General features: G+C 38.3%; 2 protein-coding genes across 10 annotated transcripts in view; both read left to right on the forward strand.

Moving 5' to 3' along the window:
* Window positions 1-2,986, forward strand: part of CEP135 (centrosomal protein 135) — a 36,054-nt gene extending 33,068 nt beyond the window's left edge. For all 6 annotated transcript variants that reach the window (XM_027635440.1, XM_027635438.1, XM_027635437.1 and 3 more), the window contains 3 exons: window positions 42-146; window positions 551-697; window positions 2,416-2,986. In XM_027635440.1, coding sequence (XP_027491241.1) covers window positions 42-146; window positions 551-697; window positions 2,416-2,437 — 274 coding nt within the window. In that variant the 3' untranslated portion in view covers window positions 2,438-2,986. The remainder of the gene's footprint in view (window positions 1-41; window positions 147-550; window positions 698-2,415) is intronic.
* Window positions 2,987-8,464: 5,478 nt separating this feature from the next.
* Window positions 8,465-15,447, forward strand: part of KIAA1211 (KIAA1211 ortholog) — a 126,777-nt gene continuing 119,794 nt past the window's right edge. For all 4 annotated transcript variants that reach the window (XM_027636246.1, XM_027636247.1, XM_027636238.1 and 1 more), the window contains exon 1: window positions 8,465-8,547. The gene's annotated coding sequence lies outside the window, so the exon portion shown is untranslated. The remainder of the gene's footprint in view (window positions 8,548-15,447) is intronic.

Genomic DNA, 15,447 nt, shown 5'->3' on the forward strand with positions numbered 1-15,447 from the left:
AAGAAAACTTTGTTGCTTCTCGTGATTTTTTTTTTTTTTAGAAGCAGCCATAATAGAGAGGTTTCCATGCTTCGAAGTAAAGCTGCACAGCTGCAGACTGACTGTGATGTTTTAAAAAGACAACTGACAACTGAGCGATTTGAACGGTAAGATGCTGCTTTTTCAGTGAGTTGACTCTTCTCATTTTTTCTTTCTCACTTTTAGAACTTGTTTTTTTTCAATAGTGAGAAACTTTTATGGAAGACTCTATTCCTCTTGCTGTGCAAAATGTAATATGCTCATCTTGAAAACTGCTTAATTAAAAAGAAAAATCTTATACAGTTTCTGAATTTTCTTGTAAATTTTATGTTAACCACTGCCTTTAAAAGTAAAACAATTCCTTCTCATGAAAACAAGAATAAAATTGAGTAACTTTACAAGAAAACAAAACTTACTGTAAAGTATTGCGAAAAATCACCAAGTAAAAATACAGAGAAAAGTTACGTTTCCTTGCTTTTAACATGGTGCAGTCCCTAAGTGCTGTGTAACTAAAATTGCTGTTTGTTGGCAGAGAACGTGCAATTCAGGAAATGCGCCGACACGGTCTCTCTACATCATCGTTACGCGCTTCGCCTCCTCTCAGTTCAACGTTCAGGTCTCCCTCACGTTCTCCTGAACGGAGCGTTGTAAGGACAACTGAGCAGGCATCAGCTGAGAAGTAAGTGATTTGATTTTAGCAGATTGGTTCAGTTTAAGAGTTAAGTTTAAATTGTTTCTAAATAAAACCATTCTAATGATTTGAAATTGTTATGTACTTCAAGTGTTTCTAAGTTCTGCTTTTGCTGTCTCTCCTACTATAAAAAGTTGATTAAAAACAGTAGATGCAAAGTACTCTCCAAAGACCATATAATAAATGGATTCTCATTCCTATTCCTGTTAATGGTCTTGCACAAGCTGACAGCTGCTTGTATTGCCTGCTTATTGTTGCCATTACTTATATCCAAATATATTTTGCCAGTTTATTATTCTTAACAGTTATCTCCAAAGAATAAATGGTTTGTATTGAGAGAAAAGTTGTGAAATTCAAGTACAGCAATGAGGGACAAACACTCCACAGAAGAGAGTCCAACTAAAATGCATTTGAACATTATGCATTAGATAAAACTATTTCCAAAACAAGTGCATAAAAATAATGAATGCATTGTTAGTGCTTGAATCTATGAATGTCTAAGATCGTGATTACTAGAGTCCATAAAAAGGAAATCAAAATCAGCCTCTCACCTGTTCATTTTCACTGACATTTTTGTTCTTTTAGAGGTCGTTGTTTTAGATTTTGTCAGTTTTATTTTACAGGCCTGGTTATTGGTGTTATATCCTGCCTGTCCTATATTGCATAATAAATTGCAGTGAAGAGGAAGGACAGGGAGAGGTAAACAGTTATTGTTGTAAGAAATAGATGTGCTGTAACAGCTCATGAATCAGACAGATTTTGAAGTTTATTTTTGTTGATAAATACATATGGCTTGTTCATGAGCTTACTTTTGTTAACAAAAACACAGGTTTCTTGAGAACTGAGGTCAGCATGGCATAAACCCACATTGTCAGCATTTTTTCTCTTCTGTGAGTTTTTGGGCAAAGCAAAAAATGCAAACTAGCAAAAGTGATGTTGTCAGTGGGGATGAAACAGCAGTTACGACTCTTGGTTTACTGGTGAGCCGTTAGGTGCACCCTGTAATGTTGCAAATCAACATTTTAACTGAGATGATGACAGATAATATATTTTTGAGAAAGAGTATCATCAGTAAAGAGTTGTCTGTAGTCTTCCTTGTGTTATAGTGAGTCCTGAGAGCAATAAAAAGTCCAGTTGCTGTACTTGAAGAATACAATGTAGTGCACTATTTTTGTCCTAATATTGGCATTCTTAACTTTAACAATGACAGCTCTGTACCATATCTTATCAGAAAATATCCCATTTTCATTAAGTATATATATTTAAAGAAAGTGGTTTTTAACAACTGAATTCACATGCAGTTGTTATGTATGTCTTACCTTTTAAATCTATCAGTGGGTCATTACGGTAGAATGATCTCAACAGTACTGTCACCATCTTTCATCCTGCTTAGTTATTTCTTCTTGGGAGCTTACCACAGTAAAGTGTATTTTGTAATTACTGTTCTGTTGTGTTACAACTGTCTCTTTCTCTAATCTGATTTCATCTTCTCAAGAAATTTTCTCTTCCTCCTTGTCTCCCTTCTGCTTTGAGAAATGAATCAATGAACTGAATGCAGAGTTTTAGATAATATGATAATAGTTGATATTTAGGAATAACAGAAGAGAATATGAGGAAGCTAAAACTAATTGTTACAATTTATCCTAATATTAATTAGTAAAATAAAGTAGTTAACTTTATTTTGACATTTTTTCTTTCTCCACCAGAAATGTGAGCTTCAAGGAATAACCAGTACTTAAGCAACTGAAGCATTACCTTGTTATAAAGACTTTTTTTTTTTTTAATTATGAAGACTATCTTGTATTCTACCTCTGTTTTTTTCAAATCAGTGATTACCTTTGAAATCTCTGAGAAAGGGTGAAATAATCAACTTTGCAAAATTCTGCTTTCCCAACTGGCGGGGATGTTTTTTGCTGGCTGTTTGACAGGTTTTGTATCAAGCCTGACTAAGTTTTGTTACAACTTTGGAAACATAATAATTATAAGAAGGAAATGAGTACTTGATTTGACAATCTCTTGTTTTTATTTTACTGTTTTATTTGTTTGCTTATCTCATGTGATTGCAGAACTTCATTCATCTTAATATGAGCTAACAGAATAACATCCACAATTGTCTTACAAGTGCTGAGCCAGTGTATGTTTTATACCCGTGATGAATTCCTATATTTAAGCTTCTAACAAGTGTTTTCTGTTTACAGATCATACTTCATGGTATTTAAAAGTATTGATTATCTATTTTGTGAATGTATTTTGTTTACTTTTTCTTAATAAAAATATTAAGCCTCTATTACTTTTTGTCAACTAATTTGTCTCCTTTTGTTTCATCTTTGTGTGAAATTGCATTTTAAATATCCCCATATTAAGTAAAAAGTGAAGAGAAAAATTACATCTTAAAGACGTATTGAAATACTTTAAATATTATAAAATTCTAAAGTATTTTATATTCAAACTTTTGAATCGTACCTGCTGATATTTTTCAAATGTTAGTTTTAAAAGTTCAGAGCGACACCTGGAATCCTTTGCACAGTTAAGCTCAAGCTGTTGGAGAGGTGACACAGGACTTTATGTTGTGACATACATATTAGGTAAATGAAGTGAGAACTAATCTTTAAAATATCTGGTGTATTTAGCAGGGGAGCATTTCAAACTTGGGCTTTGAAGTAAGATGCGATTAGTGATCACAATCTTAGGATATATTCTTAGCGTCCATCTATGCAAATAATTGTATATTGTATCTAATATTGTTTTCTAATAATTACACACCATCAGCTTGACATGTTGTGTATTCATAGGACTTATAGAGAGGACTAGAAATGGGAGGATGCATTGCTGCACATCCTTGTACTGGCCAACAGGTAGTGTTCTGCTTGCCTCATGTTCAATAAAAAACTGTGGTTACCAGCTAACATTACAAGCATCTCTGAAGTGTAAGCCACATATTAAATAACATGGAAAAAAATCCTTTTTTTGCTCTTAGATTTTGTCTATTTTGCACTAAAATTGTTACACTTAGAAATTATGAAGAATGTTGTGTTAACTGGAAATATTGTGTCATATATATTAAATTTTATTACTTAAAGCCAACGTAGAACACCCGTTCAGAAATACCTGAAAATACTTGTATTGCTTTAGGTTTCTGAGCCATGGAAGGAACTATATATTCATAGTGAGTCCATCTCATACATTTTATTTTCTAGGTCTTTCATTTGCCAGTTACAGGAATGGGGAATTTGTCATCTCTAAATGTTACTTATGTACGAATACTGTTTGTAATTAAGTCAGTAGTTGCCACTGATGCTAATTGGCGTTAATTATTCAGGCTGAAGTGGTTCAGTAAGAAGGAGAAAACTCATGTTCTGCTCTTAATGTCTTCAGTGGTGACTTTTAAATATCTTATTTTGTATATAAACCCTCTTAAACTGGAATCTGAGTTATTAAAAAAGCAAGTGTTCCATTGTATTGAAAACAGTATATTTCATCTTACCAAAAAATGTATATTTTGACATTACAATTAAAACCATAACACTTCAATTAATAGTAATTCCTACATGGATATAAATTATGAAGAATTGCACAGCTATTATAATAAAAATGGTATCATTTTGGTGACCAAAGCCTGTGCAGATTTCTAATATTAAAACGTTACTAATATTCAGAGTGTAGTATAGCTGTCATTTTGCCTTCTTGTTACTATTATTTTATATACATGTAAGCAACTAGAAGAAAACAAAAGTAAATTTTATACAACCTTGCTTTAACATCAAGTATTTCATTTCATGAAGTAGAAAACAAGCACAAATTTGGAGAAGATTTAAATCCGTGAACTGCTGTATATGTCATGTATGAAACAAGCCTTATGTGAGTCAGGATGTTCATGTGACTCTCTGGACTCTGCTCCAAAAAGCTTCTGTGCAGTCCTCACTTTCTGGAAGATCAAAAGCACAAAGGGAGCCTAATGAACTGTTGTAGTCCTCAGATGGGGTGAGTTGAGAGTGTGGCAGACATGAAATTAAGGGAAAACTGTATACTCAAGTTATCTGTCTTTTGTTATCTGCAGCTAGGGAGGGGGGGAAAATAACTTCAGAAAAATAATAAAGGTGAACTAATAATCATTGGGGCTGTTTTTCTACAAAACAAAGTCTATTGTCAGAAGCAGGGGCAACTAGAGATAATAAAAGGACAGGTTTTTTCAATGTATGAAAACCTAAATTGCTCAATTAAACAAAAGCTATTATTCCTAAATGACTGTATAGGACTGCAGACTTTTGTTTTGGTTTTTTTTTTTTTAAATCATTCCTTGGCACAGAACTTTATACTTTTTCTTTTTTAACAGCGTAAGAAACCAGTGGTATGTGGTTTTGGTACCCTGGTCTTATAATTTTGTGTATACAGATATTGCAGTTTCATTTCATCCTCTGACCCTTCATGGGTCACACAAAGATCATAATAGCTGCAGCAGTATTAATTCCTGGACCATTCATCCTCCAGTGTAAATGATAAGGGGGAGAGGAAGCCTTGATGCTGTGCAAGCACTGATCAGCAATAGCTGAAACACTGGAGTATTATCAGTGGCTGGTGTATTAATGCAGTGTTTCAGCCACAAAGGCAAAGAACTCATCTGTCTTCTGTCAGGCTGCAATGTTACCTCTGCCACAACACCCACCAACACACAGCAGAACCAGCATGGGACACTCTGGCAGGTTCCCTGCACAGTGGCAGCCCATTCCAGCATATGGACAGCAGACATGGCGTGGCCAAGGTAACCCCAACACACGATGTCTTCCATAAAGCTCCCAATACAATGTGGACATGGACATTCTTGCAAGTCCAGCAAAGAGCCCCAAAGATGATAAGGGATTGGAGCATCTCTCACAAGAGAAGGGTCTGAGCAAGCTGGGGTTACTCAGCCTTGAGAAAAGAAATATTGAGGGAAGGAACATCTCCATATACATAAATAACTGTGGGTAGGAGTGGGAATAAAAAGTCTCTTCTCAATTGTACTCAGGGGAGTTACAAGACAATGGGCACAAATCGAAATACAGGGAATTCCATTTAAGCATAAGAAATATTTTTGTCCCGTGAGGGTGGTCAAACAGTGCAACACGCTGCCCAGAGTGGTTGTGGAGTCTCCATCCACAGAGGTATTCAAAACCCACTGAGGGGCAGTCCTGGACAGCCTGCTGCAGATGACCCTTCTTTGAGCAAGGGTTGGACTAGGCAGTCTTCAGAGGGGCAACAATTTTGTGACTGTGGGAAACTTTCCTACAGTTCCACACAGCAATGGGATCAGGTATGTACTTATCCGGCTGTGGTGACATTGACTCTTATTATCTATATTATGATATTTGACTTTTGAAAAATTACAAGTATAAAAATAATTACCATTGTTTTATCTCCATATTTAGATTTATCTACAACAGAGCTCAAGTGAGTTTTGGAATTTATTACAGTAGTTGCCTATCCCACCTGTGTCTGCTGCTAGCTCAACATCACCCAAGCAGAGCTGCCTCACCAGCATTGTCAGGGGTGTGTCCTTTACCATTTCAAGGTGATGGTGCAGGAGTTAAACTAACTAAAATGGCAAAATAGCAATTTGAAGAAAGTGGGAAAAATGAGAATGTCAGTGGCTTCTTCTCAGTTTTAGTACTCCTGGGCAGAGACAGCTGTATTTTCATGAACAAAAACACAGAAATTAATTTCAGTGTGATTAGTCAGCTGTGAGTCAGTCAAGGTCTGCAGGAGCAGATACTGCTTTTGAGAGAGATGTTCTTTGAGTTCTTTGAGCTTCTAAGTCCAAAGGAACATGTTGGCATCTGAGCTTGTTTTTATTTGAAAAGAGTTGGGTGGGTTGCTGGACTATAGCTATGTCTGCAATCTTTACCAGTACCCATTTGCTCTGGATAAATGCATAAAGATGTTGAGTGGGAGGTAGGCACCCCTGGCTTGCTCCTGGCTTTTACATGGTGTTTTTGTGCCACCTAGTGGACTTCGGTCTTTTCAAGCAATCATGGCACATCCTAGACAGGTTTGGGTTTCTCCATAGAAATCCTAGATTTCTAATATTTCAGTAATAAAATCTACTAAACCCAAAGTGAAAAAATTTCTAATAAAGCTACGTCTGCCTTAAGCCCATTTATCACTTTACCACTGAGGTTTGTGACTGCATTACTTTACAGAAATGGTCAGTTCTCAAGGGAAAAAAAAAAAATAAATCTCATTTTAACTTATTTTCTGCTCCAGACAAGTAAGAAGGAGACCTTTGCCAAGAAAGGTCTCATGTAACTGAGCAATTTGACTGATCTGAAGGAACTGGCAAAGGCTGGATTCACCGCTTTCCTGGTGGCTACTTATTAAGTTTTCTCTCTGTACCATCCAATTCTACCTCTTAAAAATCTGTAAGTGCTGCAATAGCAACAAGGCAAAACACAGCAAAACCCCTGAATCTTTTGGAGGAGTGTTACCAAATTCAGCTCTGGTAATTGAGGTGCTTTGTATCCATATATTTTGGATATATATATATATATATATATATGCTCTTGCTAATGTAAAGATAGCATTCAATATACTTAACAGCCACCTAAATACTAGAGCTGGTACATGAGCTTAAAATTCTGAGTTATCTGTGCCCTGTATGCTATAGCTTTAGTTGTGAAGGGACTGAAAACGGAATGGACTGCACCTCCCAGGCCTTGTATGACTAGTCATCTCTAGAAGCTTGCAGGTGAAAAAGTGATTCCTAGCAATTGATACTTATTTCAGTCATAGACTAGTTTCTTTCACAAGTATCACTTTGACTCAGGAATTCACTGAGCTACAAATCGCTAAGGAGGGGGAGAGTATCAGTAAATGCCTGCCTAAAGTTATATTCTTCCTTCAGAGCATCTGTTACTGGGCACAGTCAGAGACAAAAAAAAGTATGAGATAGCTCTTTGGTCCAACCCAGCCTGGCTGTCATTTTCAGGTAAGACTTAGTTCTTTTTAAGAATACCAGAAGGACCACTTCTGATTGGGCCACAAAACTGTAAAACAGGCAAAATCCAAAGCTGTAAGGCCTTATTCTCCAGGGAGCATCTGAATCTGGAGAGGTGGTTGGCAAAATACATCTTTCTCAGCAGTGGAAGATCATGAATCACATGATCCACATTTTGGTTCAAAAAGTGGAAGAAGAGTCTGGATGGAACTAAATGCAGCATCTGCTTTTACCATGTTCTCTTTGGGAAACTCAGGAAACAGGTGTCCTGCACTGGTAAAATCTTGCTGTTGATACCTGAATTGGAAGAGTTGGGCCCCAGAAGAGCTGATACAAATACGGGATTTAAGGATATGAGAAAGAAGGGAGGCTGCTTTCTCTACTGCTGTGTTAGGGAGCAGCTGATTTTTGTTTTATTTCTTGTAGTTTCTCCTATTTTTTAGGAAAGGAAGGGGATAAATATTTGTGTAGCTATAGCAGTAGCCAGACGCTGGATTCAGACTTCAGTCTTGCTGTGAGAAGAAAACAAATGGGATTTCAGAGCCGGGAGGCAGCCGCAGCTGTGGATCTCCTCTCCTCCGGAGCTACTCTCCTCTTCGGGCAGTGCAACGGTTCTGGGTCTCGGTGAATCCAGGTAAATCCAGCCTTACCCCTTCCTTCCGCACAAGAGAAGCCGAACGCTGCCAGTTCGAGGGCAGGGATGCGGGAGCGGCAGGGGCGCGGCGCTGCGGGGCGCCTGTGAGCGGCGGCGGCCGCGCTGCCATGGGGCGGCCGCCGCGGGGGCGGCATCCGACGGGCTGGGCGGCGGCACCGGCGCCCGCAGCAGCCACCGGCTCTTCCCTTCTGGCAGCAGGGAGAGGGAGCACAGGTAGGAAGGACCCTGCCGCCCCACCCCTTCCCCCCTGCGCAAGGGCCGCTGCGGTGCCGACAGCGGGAGGGAGCCTCGCCGCAGCACGGGGCTCCGCATCCCCCCCCGAGGCTCCGCGTCCCCCTCGGGGCTCCGCATCCCGACCTCGCCGCTCCAGCGTCGGTGGCTGCGCTTTGCCCCGGCCGCGCCTCGGGAGCGCTCGCCGTGCGGGGTCGCCCGCTGCTGTGCGGGGCCGTGCGGGAGTGTCCCTGCCGCTTTGTGCTGCTTGTTCCCTGTCACTCGGCGATGCAAGAGGCGAGCGGGCGAGGGGCAGGAGGCTGTGCCGGGAGGACGGCCAGAAAACCCCCCCGTGAGTAGTTCCCTGCCGTTGTTGTGCTGCCTTTGTTCGGTGGAAGGTGCAAGGAGGCGTGCGGGTGATTTTCGGAAGGTGTCACTTCGTTGCTGCCGCGGAATTCAATGGCTGGGCTGGTTCTCTCCAATTCTTTCTGCTTTCCCTTTGTTCGCGTTTTCCCAGGGAGTCCTGTATTGTTTCAGCTTCGCTGAAAAGCAGGAGCTGTCAGAGAGATGACTTTGTTCACGGCGATGCTTCTCCAGAGCAGCATCGCTTTGTTCGAGCTCCCGTAAGCCATTTGTCACACAAGTGCCGCCGCGCCGCTGTACCGAGCCGGCTGCGTTCCGCGGCTGGCAGGCAGCGGGGCCGCGTCCCTCTTCCTTAGTCTTTCCCAGCAGCTGGAGCCGGTAAGCTGGAGGTAATACCCTTTCACATGGGAAATCGTTTTCTTGCTGGATCTCGTCAGTTAGAAAACGACTATTTCAGGGACAGAAGTATGTGTAACACACATCTTTTCTATTTCATGGAGACATTTTTAATGAACGACGGTTTGAGTTTTTTGTTGGTTTTTTTTTGGTTGGTTGGTTGGTTGGTTAGGTTTGGGGGTTTTTTGTTTTTTTTTTTGTTTTTTTTTTTTAAATTAATTTTGCTGGGATTGCCGCAAGTCAGTTACAAATCTGGTTCTCTTTACCTGTAGTACGTAAAACATTACTATGCCTCTGCTCTGTCATTTTAAGTGTAAAAATGCCCTGTAAAAAGACAGTTCAAGGGGTAAGTAGAGATCTGGAAACCACAACTCTGCATCCTGAAAATTTAATATGTGTGACAATAATGGCACTGAAAACGATCTGCTGCTGGGGGATGGGGCCACGGAGAAAGAGAAGAGTAATTTTCAACCACAGGCCTAATAATAGATATTCTGTCGATAATAGATACATAGATAAGCTAATTTGTTATATTCCCAAACAGATTTTCTGTACATACCTTAAACATTGTATAGCAATTGTATGAAAAGAGGTCTTTTCTTAAGACTCTGAGCTATATAATCTAGCTGATAGCAGTAACATGTAGCAGGTTCTATGTTTTAACAGAGTAAAGATGAAAAATTAGTCAGAACTGACTTTTATTTGGTATTTAGTAATGCACTCTCAAGAAATTACCATCCAAAATAACTTTAATTGCACCTTGCATAGACAATTAAGTCTTCTAACTGTACCAAAACATTAATCAGCGGGCATAAATATTATTGTGAGTTTCTTTAACAAAACCATTGATGTATTTTAATATAGGGAGTAGTTAGCAGTTCTATACGTAACTTCTTTTAGGTGGTTTGAATCCAGGTCAGAAATTCATCTAATGGACAAATTCAACTCTTCCTTGGCTGCTATCAGATTACAGTTTGTGTTTGTGGTTGAATATTTCATTGCAACAATGAGCTTGAATTTAACACTATAAGGTGTATTAAAACTTTATATGAAAGTGATTTGTATATTTATTTATGTTCTAGTTGGATGATAATTACAAGAACTACCTTGAAATATTTTTTAATAAATATGGCATGTAGTAAAGAGATTGCTGCTGATTGGTATTGGGTCTTTCTTCTCCAATAAGAAAATGTGTCTCAGAGCATCCTGTTGTAATATCCATTTGGGCAACCCTATATTTTAGAGAGAATTACTTGAGACTTATAAGCAATTATTATTTTTTTCCTATATGCCATGTAACGGGGTTTTTAGAAGTGCACCGGTAACAAACACAGTTGGTTTGAAGCATGACTGACTTGCTGGGTCCTGTGCTAAAATGTTAACTTCCTTCCTTCTTCCCCCCCCAAGTTTGTTCCTTATAGATCTTATTTTCATCAGTTTCCTTGTGAGATTATGCAGGTAGTAGCAGTTGTGAACTGGAAATGCATTCAGTAAAATATTTTTTTTAACATACAGTTCCTGAATACTGAATCAAAATTTATTTACTATTAAAAAGTACTGTTTGGCCATAAGATTTCACTTTAAATGCAGGTACTGAAATGCAACCCTGTTTGGTTTCACACGTATGATTACAGCAGTAAGAATAACTTTTGTAGTTTCTTCTGCTTCAGCTCTTAGTCACTCTGATTATTGTTTTGCCAGGTATCTCTGTCATGAAAATGGATGTGTTTGTGTGAGTAATGTAGTTTAGGGTTATTTCAATATTCGTACTGTAGATGTGTCAGATAAGCTCTTTTTAAATAAGAAACACATGACATAATAAGAGTTGACTGAAATGTGATGATGAGTTTGTGAATATGAATATGTTTGGTTGTTGTTTTACAATGAAGTCTAACATAAACAGAATTTTTATATAGACAGTGTAAGCTTGAATGACTATGGTTTGACTTTTTTCCTCACAAACCAAGAGAGTACCTTTTTTTTTTTATATTCTGAATTATTCGTGTTTGAAAATCACTGATTCTGATTGTTGAGGGATTTTTTTTCCCCTTTCCACAAGATCAATGCACAGTCTTTATTCTATAAAGGCCTAAATAAGAGAGCTGTAGCAAAAATGGATAAGCCTACTAATTTTGTGTTAAAAAAGTTCAGTCAATTTCTTTGGAGTCAACAGACTTAGGGCATTGTAGTTACATAATAGCTCCATCAGCATGATTTAAATGGTGAGATGCTCTAAACATCTGCATATTGTCATTGTTCCGATGAATTTGAAAAAGAATAAAGTTGTATAAAGTGCATGTTAAAGTGGAATCAATTGGTGTTGAATAATGTGATAGAAGGCAACCTGAAGTTACAGGGTTAACTTTAATTACATTAGTGCTTCCACTGGAGGGACCAAATTCTATTTTTTATCTATTATTTAAATCAATTACTGATGGATAAAATTGTGTTTATTTCCGTGGAGACTCCATGATTTCTGTCTTTAGGAAACAGTGAGTTGTTGTGTAGATCTTACATTTATTGTTTCTCATCACTTCCTGAAGGGACTTTCATTCCTTTTGATTCTATGCATTGCATATCATAGGCTTTCTCTCTTTAAGAGGTAAAATATATTTTGTAGAAGCATGCAGCATCTACCATTGCTTTACATTCAGCATTAGGGTTAAAATGGTGAAGCCTTACAAAGAAATATAACTGACTTGTAACAAATAATTTTTAATTAATACTGGTCAAGAGCCAGTGTGTCACATGGGCTAAATCCCTGTGATTTGATAATTAAATTTCATGGGAATTAAAATGTAAAGATCTTGATGCTTATTATCCTGGGCAAGTGGCTGATACTGCTGTTGTGCCACACATTGAGTGAAGATTATTCAGATGCTACTAAAAAAGTGTAAAGTACATCAATACATTTTTAAACATAGTTCAGTTTCTCCTTTGTATATGCATGTTGTGTGCCAAATTACAGGAATAAAAGTTTTGTGCCTCTAATAAGGCTGTTTAAGAAAATACCATCATATGCAGCTGATTTTAGTTCATGGGACTGGGTGATGTAGTTCAGTAAGGGTAGTTAATGACTTTTCTGCTAACTACCTTCATTTGTGATCACCAACACATGCAGTCAAATCAGTTAAGTCAATTGCTTCACAACCCAAAGATGCTTCGAAATTGTTAAGCTTATAGTTTTTTTAATTATAACACGTGTGGAAGTTTTATTTTCTTCACCATTATTGCCTTCAGAAAAACAGTGTGAAAATTATCCAAATAAGTAAAAGCTTTCCTCACAATTCAGTGTTTGGGAGTACAAAATACTGTGCACGCTGCTGACCTGCTTGGCCATCTTTTTCATTACTCAGCATGTTTTGAAAATCAGCCTTCAGACTTGAGCAGCTTCATAAAGCAGCTCAGCCTAGTGATTTGTGGTGAGGTTTCCGTAGGAGGATGCTGCACATAAAAGATTATGTTTATTGTTAAGTTGAAATGTGGAGGGAGTGTGATGGAAAGAATTAAAGTGAAATGAACCATACAAGATTCTGACTTTCATGTTGTTCTTCAAAGAAAGTTGATTTTCTTCAAAGTAACATGCTCTCTTTCTCTGTAGCCTTTAAGAAAGCCCCTTTGAAACTCTTTAGCACAGGAAAAAAAAAGAAAAAAAGTACAATTGTGGTGATCTGTGGAACAGTTCGGGTTAGAAGAGAAAAATAGTGACAGAAAGCCCTGTGAATCTGCGGTATCTATGGGTGTCTGTTGGAGCACACATGAGATAGTTAGGTTGAGTGGCGTCATCTGCCAACAAAATTGAATTATTTTTCCCGCTGTAGAACCTTTTTTCTGTTTCTCATAACTTTGGCAAATTTTAGCCATATAATCTATAGTTCATCACCTGTCTTTATGACTCAGGCTAATTTTTCTTTTAATTAATTGAGAATTAGACTAGTTGATTTTCCTTGTTAAAGAAAAAAAATTCCTAAGATATTTCAGAAACATGGTATTGTCATTCTGGTTTTTAGCTGGATTCTAGGTCCTGCTGAGGCAGTGTCCTTTTGTCAAAGATCTGCATTTTTAATGTCTTCATGAAAGCCTGCCCAAATTTTCTGTCTTACGTCTTCTAAATTTTGAAGTTTTCATCCATTCACCTGTGAAAAGTTTAGCAAATATTTTTTCAATGTTCATTCAATGCCCAGTACTACAGTGTATTTTTAACAGTTACCTCAGTAGTCCTTGCTACATCTGCAGCACCAGTCAGAGAGGGACTGTGACTATACTGGAGACAGAATTAAGTTGTTTGACAGTACAAAGATACTGTAGTTATCAACTGTATAAGGAAGGGATTGGGTGGTGATTCTTTGGAAGAGCTGTGCTTTATGGTAGATTACTTGAGGAGTTGCTGCAGTAAAGACAAATGTTGTATTGTGATGTATAGATAGGATGACACCATGGAAGGCATGAGAAATCCTCCTCAGCTCTAACTCCATGCCCGATCGAGCTGCACACTTCAAGAAAGATGTATATGAATTGGAGAGTATACAGAGGAGAAGAATGAAAATATTTAAAAGATTTAGCAAATATGGCCTATGAAGGAATCTTGAAGTGTCTGAAGTTGTTTCAGCTCAAATGAATGAAGAGTGTCAGGATGAACAAGACACGATAACTTTCTAATGTCACAAAGCTGTTGTGAAGCAATGTTGTCCATACCTATGGTCAACCAGATGATGTGTAATGGGTTCAGCATTAATGAAGTTGCAGCAGTAGAATAGATTCCTGAATTTGGATTTTCATTATTTTAGCATCATTAAAAGTTGTTTGAATGTTAGTCAGGAACAACATAAATATAGTTGAATTCTTTCTGGAGCAACATGGTGGAACAGATTACTCTTTGAGCTCCCTTCTAGCTTTCTGAATCCTCAACATCTATGCTCCCTGGTGTTAACCAGATTGTACCTTGTCCCCTCACAAGTGCTGTGTCTGGCAGGATTGCCTGAATGCAATGTCTCCAAAGGGAGCAGGTGTGTGAGTGGAGCAGTTCAGAGCTTTTGCTGAAATCTCTTGATTCGGACCAACTCTGATATCCACTCCTCTGTCCTTTCAGAGTGATTCCTCTGTTGGTGCTTGGGCTGACAGTATGAGGGATCACAAAGGGCCATGTGATCTTAGGAGGAGCCTGAAAGCCAACTGACATAGGAAAGAACAGGATTGCAGAGCAAGGGTACAGATTTCACAAAAAACTGAGCTAATAGAATAGTACCTGAACATGGGAAATGACAAATGTGAAGGAGAGCTAAGTCTTTGGGACAGGTGACTGGGACTTGGTAAAGAGTAGGATATAGAGTAAGCTGGTAGGTGGAAAGTCAGGTTGCTGGCAGAGACTCCCAGTATAGAAGCTGTGACAAGTGCAAAGTGGGATTGCGAAAGTAAGGAGAAGATGACAAAGAGCTGACGGAGATGAAATCGCACGACTGGGAAAGTTATGTGGGAGACTATGGGAAGTAATTAAAGGCTGGAAGAAAATGGCAGAGTCTAGTCTCTCAAGATTACGTGATCTTCTAAATCTTAGCTGAGAGCCCCCGATTGTGTCTTAGCATTTGTGCTTTGGGAGACACATCATAAGTGATTTCTTGGTCTTTTAAAGTGGAGATTGACCATCTGTGACTGCAATAAGGTACTAGAGATCCGCACTGGGGATGTAGAGACTATTCTGTACCATACTGCTCTTGGGAGGGTGAGCAAAATAAAAAATGTAAAAAAGCATTTTTCACTTTTTTTTTTTTTTTTACAAGGGAGATTGGCAAGTTTGCAAGTGAAAGAAAGGAAGTGCTAGAACTAAAGTTGCCTTGTAAAGATTTAGCCTTTTTGCATGTATTTATTTTAATTGAATACTGATATAACAATATTACTGAATTTTCTTCTGCTCATGTAAGGCAAGCTTTACTGAGTGCACAGAATGGATCTGTCCTCAGTGTGAATCACAGATGTGTACTGAAGGAAGCTGTGGTCTCTGGCATCTGTGGCATTTTTTGCAGAAGCAGGAAGATATCTGGAGAAATTGAGGCAGAAGGAGGCTTTAATTAAAACTGTTTTCATGCACTCAAAAGAAAAGCTAATGGCAACAAAAACTAATTAATTCTCCCTATTGCAATTCTGACT

Source organism: Corapipo altera, unplaced genomic scaffold (assembly GCF_003945725.1).
Source record: "Corapipo altera isolate COAL_440 unplaced genomic scaffold, ASM394572v1 22b, whole genome shotgun sequence".
Classification (NCBI taxonomy): Eukaryota; Metazoa; Chordata; class Aves; order Passeriformes; family Pipridae; genus Corapipo; species Corapipo altera.